We start from the raw sequence: 10,764 nt of genomic DNA, 5'->3' as shown, positions 1-10,764 counted from the left end.
CCCAGAAATTTTACGAATTAAAACCCTAGACCTATGCATGAAATTAGCCTTATCAGCTGTGCAATCTCAGTAGCTCTCTCTTTCTTCTCTAGATGGGTGATATCACTTAATTGTTGGATCTAAGTTTTCCTTCTCGTATTTCACTTTTTTTAGTTCCAAATTTGGATCTTTCCTTTAAAAATCCTCTTTGATTTTTTTATTTTTGGATGATGATAAGTGGAAGGAAAGAAGATGAAATTGAAATTGAAATCTAAAAATAATTAGGGAATTAATTAGGGAGTAAAAAATCTGGATTAAAAGTTTAATTTGGTCAAAATCGTGATTAAATCTGTTGCCCGTTAGTTTTTAACGGAAATGTTGACGGAGGACCAAAATGATCAAATTTCATTATGTGCAGGACCAAAAAATCCAAAAGATAATGTTTAGGATAAAAACATAAAATGACTATATGTTTAGGACCAATTTTGCCTACCTCTGAGAAAAACAGTCTGATGTCAATTTTAAATTAATAACACCAAAATTTTGGGATAAATTAAGGAAAAAAGACGGCATCTGCAGCAAATATGAAAACGGCGTTTCGTAGCGCCATCTGTGCAACACTCGCATTTTCCTCCCGCTCCCTAAACCCTACCCACCACTCCCACTGCCACTCTCCCATTCTCTTTCAACGCCACCGCCGCGCCGCTCTGTTTCCGGCTAAAACTTCTCCTTTCACTTCAATGCCAAGCACCGACGGTTCCGACGCTCCTCTCTCACCTACCATCCACGTGCTGGAAAAGCAGTTCGAGGAGTTCCGCCACCAGCTCGATGATTCCGGTAGCTTGCGCGACCGCATTCGCAGCGTGTCTTTCGAAATTGAGTCCGCCACCAGGCTCATGCATTCCAGCCTTATGCTTGTTCATCAATCTCGCCCTTTACCTGGTGCGATTTTGTTATTTCCAGCTTTAATTACGCCATTTCCAGTGAACTTAGGTCTTATGGGAATAAAGTAGTGGCGTTGGAACTGAAGGAATTATTAGGTTTGTTTGATTGTAAAATTGAAGTCTATACTCACAGCCCTAAATCTAATGGTCATTCTAATGTCGCTGATGATTAAAGTTGGAACCGGAATGGAACTTATGAAATTTATCCTGTGTTCTTATTGTTGCTTTAGCCGTTAGTACTGTTGTTGTTGTTGAAATCTGGATTGTTAATTAGAGGTGTTGGAGAAGGCAAAGGGGCAGATTGACGTGCTGAGGGGACTATTTAGTAAGCTTGCGGAAATTATGCGTGAATGTCCTGGCCAATATTATAGGTGAGATACAGAACTATCACGCTTGTAAAATGCTTTCTGATCGGAACTAACAATTGTTTTTGCTGATCTATAGATACCATGGCGATTGGAGGAGTGAAACACAGGCTGTTGTATCAGTTCTTGCTTTCATGCATTATTTAGAAACCGAGAGTCTTCTTTTGCATGCAAAAGCTGAGGAGAAACTTGGGTGTATGTTCCTGTTACCTTGGAGTAATTTTTTTTACTAAAAGGGGAACCCAAAACTGTATTGAATGACTTTGGTGGTGTACTTAACATGCAACTTGCAAATTCAGTCTAGTATCCATTTTGTGTATTTTTAAGTTACTTGAAGTATTTGTGGAAAATTAAGCTAGTTCCGCATAACATCTTTTAGGTGATTGTGGTTTGGTATTGAATTATTGATGCAACTTAACTTAGGCTATTCCCTCCAGAAGTTTTTTTTCCCACTCACAACATCCAAATCTATGTTTCTTAAGTGCCATCTCCTTATGATAGGTAGAGACTATCTTAGTGGAAGAGGAAATTGTGACTGAAACTGTTCCACTGGAGAGTCTTTCTTACTAAAAAAAATCTCTCTTCCTGTTCATCTGTCAAATGCCTACCTTAGGCTTAGCTGCTTAGGTCCTGAGTGTTTTGGTTAGCACGGGTGGAGAGTCATGTTTCACTTTATATATCTAATCTGCAATAGGTGAAGCTGTGGTTGTGTGATTTTTTAATGTTGTTGCTGAATTTCAGTGTCTGGAATCTAAATATCTAATGGTTCACTGGTTTAGCTTAATGAGCAACTCTCCTGTTTCATTTTTCTTCTACTGTAAGAACCCGTATATATGCGTCCATCTTCCTTTAGCAATGAAATTTGACTTATTTAACAACTTTTGTATATGTATAACCTTTTTCCTTTTCATGTCATTTTGTGAAGATATTCTTTAGGGCCAAATATATTGTGTTTTAGTGTTTAATTGTGTATTATATTGGGACTTACATGTCTGACCTTAAGACTTACCATCAACACCAAAGACTCATAAAGTTTTTAATCCTACTTCTTTATCATTTATCCAGTAAATCCGTCAGAGTTTGGCCTGGATACCGAAGACTATCTCACTGGTAAGCATTAAATAATGATATTGTTGTCTAATGCGCTATAGGTTTCAACTCTGAAAGTATGTTATGCATCTTTTCCATGTTCTATTTCTGTCGTTCATTTGGAAATGTTTGATTGGATTCTTCTTTGGGCTGAAGTATTTATCAGTTCACTTCACTAACTGATAGCAAACAAAATGGTTCTGGTTGAGCCACCTTATGTTAGGCTGATAGCTACTGTATTTCAGCTTAGAACATTGGAAAGTTTGTATAACCACCAGTGTTGTCAAAATGTCGTTCGGGTCGCTCGGGTCGCCCGGGTCGCCTGGGTCGAGACCATCACCGCCCCAACATGGGTGGGTTGATCGAGATACAGGGTCGCCGTTGGGTCACCGTTGGGTCGCCTGGGTCGAGTGGGTCGCCTGGGTCGCCCTAAACACATGCTATCTCTGATTTTCTCAAATCTCTCACATGTTTTCTGACTCTCTCAATCACGATTCTCTATATATATGCATGCACCACATCAAACTTTTCAAACCTACTTTCTACACTTTAGAATTCGGCCTCTTCACTCCTAAACAAATAAACAATTCAAAGATCTTTTGCTGCCACCCTTCATATATTCCTTTGTTTTGATATTTTCAGACAATGGTTTCAATTATTTATTGTGTTATGACTTATGAACTGTTTTGATATTTTGATCATTTCTATTTTCCACTTTATCTCTATTCACATGAATTGCGTCTACATTTATATTATTTGATATATTATAAACATTAGAGCAATATATTTATTTTATTTAATATTAAAAGGCAAAAAAATTAGCCTAGATTTGTGGGTCTCTCGACCCCATCGACTCGTCGACCCGCGACCCAAATTTTTACCTCATCGACCCGGTGCGCCCCGCGACCCTAACAACACTGATAACCACATCCATCCTCATCCTGCTATAGGAGCTCACTTGTATGCATGGATGATGCCTGTTCCTGAATTTTATTATGAAAACCTTGAACTATTATTATAGTGCCTTTAGTCTCACTTTTACTGTGTATATTTTAGGGCTTTGAAAGAATGTATTGCTGGTATGGACTACATAACACTGAAGATCGTCAAATTGAATGGCTGAAATTTACTACTCTAAAAGACTATGATATGATTTAAGGAGTGGTAGTTTGAATTGCCCAGTAGAATTAGTGATAAGTTTTGCTAGAATTGCTTAGCAATGACTATTTATGAGTTTGAGATTTTTTTACTTTGCTTCAACTTGACTTCTATATCATACTGTATGTTTGAATCTCACATAAAATTTACTACGTTGTAAGCTATCCCTTACCTACCTCAAAATCACTAATAATTGCTCTTGTTTCAGAGCAAGGTTTTATCCAGAGTAAAAACACCAATATTTCTTACATAAGCATTCTCCTACTGTCTTGTTTATTTCAAACTTATTAATATTGATTTCTGTCTTTTTGCAGGTATCTGTTTTATGTCCAATGATTTGGTATGTACAGGCATGAAATAATGTTATTTGTTTCTATAAGTTTGGCATACTTGGGAAAATAATGCAATCGTGGGTCACCCTGTTACTGATCCCGTATTAGATTTTTATATGCCCTGGGAAAATGAGCTTTAGTATTCAGATGTTATAAGAGGCATTGATTTCTCTATGAAGAAGGAATAGCTAAATGCTAGGCTTATTTGAACAAGAAAATAGAGGAAATGTTGAATAATAAGCATGTATTGGTGTTTGTGGTCTTAATAAGTGTCTTGCCTTATTTGCAGCCTAGGTATGTGGTAAACCGGGTGACTGCTGGAGACTATGATTGTCCAAGAAAAGTATTGGCGTTTTTGACTGATTTGCATGCGGCATTTCGGATGCTCAACCTCCGGAACGACTTTTTGCGCAAGAAATTTGATGGTAAGCCAATTACAGACCTTAAGGTGTGCAAGGGCCTAGTGCATTTGTTACTTGTTAGTCCAACTATAAGTGTGTTGTTAATATGTACCTATGTATGTTGCCAGGAATGAAATATGACCTTAGGAAGGTTGAAGAAGTTCACTACGATGTGAAAATCAGAGGATTGGCAACAAATGCAGAATCAAAGGTAGATGGAGAAAAATCATGAATTATAGATTTCCTTTAGCACCTGGCTAGATTTCAGCCCTTTTTGTAGTCTGATTTTCTATGTTGTCATATGCATGTTCAAAGAAGGCATCCTTCATGATTTTAGTTGGGCATATTCGAATTTAAAAGAAGCCGCTCAAGTATATTTGTACTTGTTGGATGCAACTCGACTAACAGTAGGCAAGGTAAGAAGGTTAGGACTTAGGAGGCTGCTTATCACTGAATTACACAAATTCAACATGCATCGTGCTTGGAGTTCCTTTGAAATTTATTTGGAAGTAAATTCATATTAGATCCTAAAAGCATATACAAGTGCAGCCATTTGTACAGATCACACCCCAGTGTAAACAAGTTAATAAGGGTCAATTTTATTGAAAAACATGTTAGCACCTTTCTCACGGTTAGTGAGCTCCGACTATGACAGTGAATCAGTGATTGAGGAAGTTGATCTCATGCATAACCATGCTGAGTCATCATGGAGAAACACTCAGTATACAAGAGTCTGAGTTCTACTCTCTCCGTCCGCAAACAGGAGTCTCATTTCTTTGCAGCATTAAGTTTTATGATATGTTAAGAAAAGTGGGTGGAAGAAAGTTAGTAGAATAGGGGTCACACATGTATATACTCCCTCCGTCCCAAGATAAGCAATGCGCTTCTTTTTTGCTCTCGTTTTGAAAAAATGATACTCCCTATGTCCCATAAAAATATGGGCAATGAGGATGGCACGAAAATTAAGACAAAATTGGTAAAGTAAGAGAGAAGAGGAGAATGATATGATAAAATAAGAGAGATGAGGAGAATTGTAGTTAAAGTAGTGCTAGTAGATACTGAGACCTACATTATTAAATTGATAGAACTTTCCAAAAATGGAATGCACATACACTTTACTTTTTCTCCACTTCAACTATTTATATCGTTTTTCTAAAACGAGTGCGAAAAAGAAACCTCGCTTACATTGCGACGGAGGGAGTAGTAGTTTTAAATGCTATACGTGAGTGAAATGAGTTAGTGGGATGTGGATGTCTCTTTACCATAGTATAATAATTATGAACCAGAACTATTATTCGTGCACGGACCAAAATGGAAAAACATGACTCATTCGCAGGCGGAGGGGGTATCTATCGGTGACAACGTGTTGACGGAGTTCAAGCTTACAAGAAAGATCACAAGCCGACTTGGAGAGACGGGAGCGATGCAAATTTGATGCTCTTGTGCTTTGTCTTTTAGCTCAGTTCGTTAGGAGATGTTATTGGGTTTGAGAAAGTTGGTATTCTAGATGCAGAGATGCTTCATTTAGTTAAGAAATATTTCGTTTGCAAGATTATATCTAATGATTAAATATATATAATAATTTCAATCTTTATAACTAATATATTTAAAATTTTAATAGTATTTCTTTTTAAAGTTTAAGAGAAAGAGAGTAAAAGATGATTTGACATGAAGTGATTGAAAAATATCATTTAAGTCACTCAAATGATAAGAAATACCCAATAAGGAATAGAGAAAATATCATATTCAATACCTAGATATATATAAAAGTTCAAAAATGTCTTACATGCCTTTAGAGGCATTTTTGGTGCAAAATTGTGATTAATAGTGAAAAAGTACAACAGATGTGATCACATCTTAGTCCATGGACTACCCATGATATTTTTAAAATTCATGGACTATTGGCGTGCAAAACGTAAAATTCAGGGACCATTTACGTAGTTCACTCTATACGTAATTTGGATTTGGATGGTAAATTAGTATTAATCACAATAGTGATACTCAATTAATATTCCTCGAAAGACTTTAATTAAATTTAACTCAATTTAATTAAGCAGAAGTCTATTAGGATAAGGTCTAACCAAATCACCTATAGTCTCTAGCCAAGCTCAACAAATACACTATAAATATGGGAACCGGGAAGAGAATCAGATCACAAGCACTTGTCCCGTTACTTGAAAATTTCAAATACTCCATTTGTCCGCAAATAGGAATCTCATTCCTATCTGACACGGATTTTAAGAAATGTTAAGAAAAGTGGGTGGAAGAAAGTTAGTGGAATATGAGTCTCACTTGTATATATTAGTTTTAAATGATATGTGAGTGAAGTGAGTCTCACTTTTTTGCTCTCGTTTTGAAAAAATGATACTCCCTATGTCCCATAAAAATATGGGCAATGAGGATGGCACGAAAATTAAGACAAAATTGGTAAAGTAAGAGAGAAGAGGAGAATGATATGATAAAATAAGAGAGATGAGGAGAATTGTAGTTAAAGTAGTGCTAGTAGATACTGAGACCTACATTATTAAATTGATAGAACTTTCCAAAAATGGAATGCACATACACTTTACTTTTTCTCCACTTCAACTATTTATATCGTTTTTCTAAAACGAGTGCGAAAAAGAAACCTCGCTTACATTGCGACGGAGGGAGTAGTAGTTTTAAATGCTATACGTGAGTGAAATGAGTTAGTGGGATGTGGATGTCTCTTTACCATAGTATAATAATTATGAACCAGAACTATTATTCGTGCACGGACCAAAATGGAAAAACATGACTCATTCGCAGGCGGAGGGGGTATCTATCGGTGACAACGTGTTGACGGAGTTCAAGCTTACAAGAAAGATCACAAGCCGACTTGGAGAGACGGGAGCGATGCAAATTTGATGCTCTTGTGCTTTGTCTTTTAGCTCAGTTCGTTAGGAGATGTTATTGGGTTTGAGAAAGTTGGTATTCTAGATGCAGAGATGCTTCATTTAGTTAAGAAATATTTCGTTTGCAAGATTATATCTAATGATTAAATATATATAATAATTTCAATCTTTATAACTAATATATTTAAAATTTTAATAGTATTTCTTTTTAAAGTTTAAGAGAAAGAGAGTAAAAGATGATTTGACATGAAGTGATTGAAAAATATCATTTAAGTCACTCAAATGATAAGAAATACCCAATAAGGAATAGAGAAAATATCATATTCAATACCTAGATATATATAAAAGTTCAAAAATGTCTTACATGCCTTTAGAGGCATTTTTGGTGCAAAATTGTGATTAATAGTGAAAAAGTACAACAGATGTGATCACATCTTAGTCCATGGACTACCCATGATATTTTTAAAATTCATGGACTATTGGCGTGCAAAACGTAAAATTCAGGGACCATTTACGTAGTTCACTCTATACGTAATTTGGATTTGGATGGTAAATTAGTATTAATCACAATAGTGATACTCAATTAATATTCCTCGAAAGACTTTAATTAAATTTAACTCAATTTAATTAAGCAGAAGTCTATTAGGATAAGGTCTAACCAAATCACCTATAGTCTCTAGCCAAGCTCAACAAATACACTATAAATATGGGAACCGGGAAGAGAATCAGATCACAAGCACTTGTCCCGTTACTTGAAAATTTCAAATACTCCATTTGTCCGCAAATAGGAATCTCATTCCTATCTGACACGGATTTTAAGAAATGTTAAGAAAAGTGGGTGGAAGAAAGTTAGTGGAATATGAGTCTCACTTGTATATATTAGTTTTAAATGATATGTGAGTGAAGTGAGTCTCACTTTTTTGCTCTCGTTTTGAAAAAATGATACTCCCTATGTCCCATAAAAATATGGGCAATGAGGATGGCACGAAAATTAAGACAAAATTGGTAAAGTAAGAGAGAAGAGGAGAATGATATGATAAAATAAGAGAGATGAGGAGAATTGTAGTTAAAGTAGTGCTAGTAGATACTGAGACCTACATTATTAAATTGATAGAACTTTCCAAAAATGGAATGCACATACACTTTACTTTTTCTCCACTTCAACTATTTATATCGTTTTTCTAAAACGAGTGCGAAAAAGAAACCTCGCTTACATTGCGACGGAGGGAGTAGTAGTTTTAAATGCTATACGTGAGTGAAATGAGTTAGTGGGATGTGGATGTCTCTTTACCATAGTATAATAATTATGAACCAGAACTATTATTCGTGCACGGACCAAAATGGAAAAACATGACTCATTCGCAGGCGGAGGGGGTATCTATCGGTGACAACGTGTTGACGGAGTTCAAGCTTACAAGAAAGATCACAAGCCGACTTGGAGAGACGGGAGCGATGCAAATTTGATGCTCTTGTGCTTTGTCTTTTAGCTCAGTTCGTTAGGAGATGTTATTGGGTTTGAGAAAGTTGGTATTCTAGATGCAGAGATGCTTCATTTAGTTAAGAAATATTTCGTTTGCAAGATTATATCTAATGATTAAATATATATAATAATTTCAATCTTTATAACTAATATATTTAAAATTTTAATAGTATTTCTTTTTAAAGTTTAAGAGAAAGAGAGTAAAAGATGATTTGACATGAAGTGATTGAAAAATATCATTTAAGTCACTCAAATGATAAGAAATACCCAATAAGGAATAGAGAAAATATCATATTCAATACCTAGATATATATAAAAGTTCAAAAATGTCTTACATGCCTTTAGAGGCATTTTTGGTGCAAAATTGTGATTAATAGTGAAAAAGTACAACAGATGTGATCACATCTTAGTCCATGGACTACCCATGATATTTTTAAAATTCATGGACTATTGGCGTGCAAAACGTAAAATTCAGGGACCATTTACGTAGTTCACTCTATACGTAATTTGGATTTGGATGGTAAATTAGTATTAATCACAATAGTGATACTCAATTAATATTCCTCGAAAGACTTTAATTAAATTTAACTCAATTTAATTAAGCAGAAGTCTATTAGGATAAGGTCTAACCAAATCACCTATAGTCTCTAGCCAAGCTCAACAAATACACTATAAATATGGGAACCGGGAAGAGAATCAGATCACAAGCACTTGTCCCGTTACTTGAAAATTTCAAATACTCCATTTGTCCGCAAATAGGAATCTCATTCCTATCTGACACGGATTTTAAGAAATGTTAAGAAAAGTGGGTGGAAGAAAGTTAGTGGAATATGAGTCTCACTTGTATATATTAGTTTTAAATGATATGTGAGTGAAGTGAGTCTCACTTTTTTGCTCTCGTTTTGAAAAAATGATACTCCCTATGTCCCATAAAAATATGGGCAATGAGGATGGCACGAAAATTAAGACAAAATTGGTAAAGTAAGAGAGAAGAGGAGAATGATATGATAAAATAAGAGAGATGAGGAGAATTGTAGTTAAAGTAGTGCTAGTAGATACTGAGACCTACATTATTAAATTGATAGAACTTTCCAAAAATGGAATGCACATACACTTTACTTTTTCTCCACTTCAACTATTTATATCGTTTTTCTAAAACGAGTGCGAAAAAGAAACCTCGCTTACATTGCGACGGAGGGAGTAGTAGTTTTAAATGCTATACGTGAGTGAAATGAGTTAGTGGGATGTGGATGTCTCTTTACCATAGTATAATAATTATGAACCAGAACTATTATTCGTGCACGGACCAAAATGGAAAAACATGACTCATTCGCAGGCGGAGGGGGTATCTATCGGTGACAACGTGTTGACGGAGTTCAAGCTTACAAGAAAGATCACAAGCCGACTTGGAGAGACGGGAGCGATGCAAATTTGATGCTCTTGTGCTTTGTCTTTTAGCTCAGTTCGTTAGGAGATGTTATTGGGTTTGAGAAAGTTGGTATTCTAGATGCAGAGATGCTTCATTTAGTTAAGAAATATTTCGTTTGCAAGATTATATCTAATGATTAAATATATATAATAATTTCAATCTTTATAACTAATATATTTAAAATTTTAATAGTATTTCTTTTTAAAGTTTAAGAGAAAGAGAGTAAAAGATGATTTGACATGAAGTGATTGAAAAATATCATTTAAGTCACTCAAATGATAAGAAATACCCAATAAGGAATAGAGAAAATACCATATTCAATACCTAGATATATATAAAAGTCCAAAAATGTCTTACATGCCTTTAGAGGCATTTTTGGTGCAAAATTGTGATTAATAGTGAAAAAGTACAACAGATGTGATCACATCTTAGTCCATGGACTACCCATGATATTTTTAAAATTCATGGACTATTGGCGTGCAAAACGTAAAATTCAGGGACCATTTACGTAGTTCACTCTATACGTAATTTGGATTTGGATGGTAAATTAGTATTAATCACAATAGTGATACTCAATTAATATTCCTCGAAAGACTTTAATTAAATTTAACTCAATTTAATTAAGCAGAAGTCTATTAGGATAAGGTCTAACCAAATCACCTATAGTCTCTAGCCAAGCTCAACAAATACACTATAAATATGGGAACCGGGAAG

General features: G+C 35.2%; 1 protein-coding gene across 1 annotated transcript; it reads left to right on the top strand.

Annotated features, from left to right (window-relative positions):
- The first annotated feature begins 563 nt into the window (after positions 1–563).
- LOC121762630 (translin-like) lies at positions 564–4,627 on the top strand. The gene is made up of 7 exons (XM_042158586.1): positions 564–921; positions 1,198–1,294; positions 1,368–1,483; positions 2,354–2,398; positions 3,850–3,875; positions 4,157–4,292; positions 4,397–4,627. The coding sequence occupies exons 1-7, from the start codon at positions 564–566 to the stop codon at positions 4,498–4,500; spliced, it is 882 nt and encodes a 293-aa protein (XP_042014520.1). The 3' UTR covers positions 4,501–4,627.
- The last annotated feature ends 6,137 nt before the right edge of the window (positions 4,628–10,764 follow it).

Source organism: Salvia splendens, chromosome 13 (genome assembly GCF_004379255.2).
Source record: "Salvia splendens isolate huo1 chromosome 13, SspV2, whole genome shotgun sequence".
Classification (NCBI taxonomy): domain Eukaryota; kingdom Viridiplantae; phylum Streptophyta; class Magnoliopsida; order Lamiales; family Lamiaceae; genus Salvia; species Salvia splendens.
This window is presented reverse-complemented; position numbering and strand designations above follow the sequence as displayed.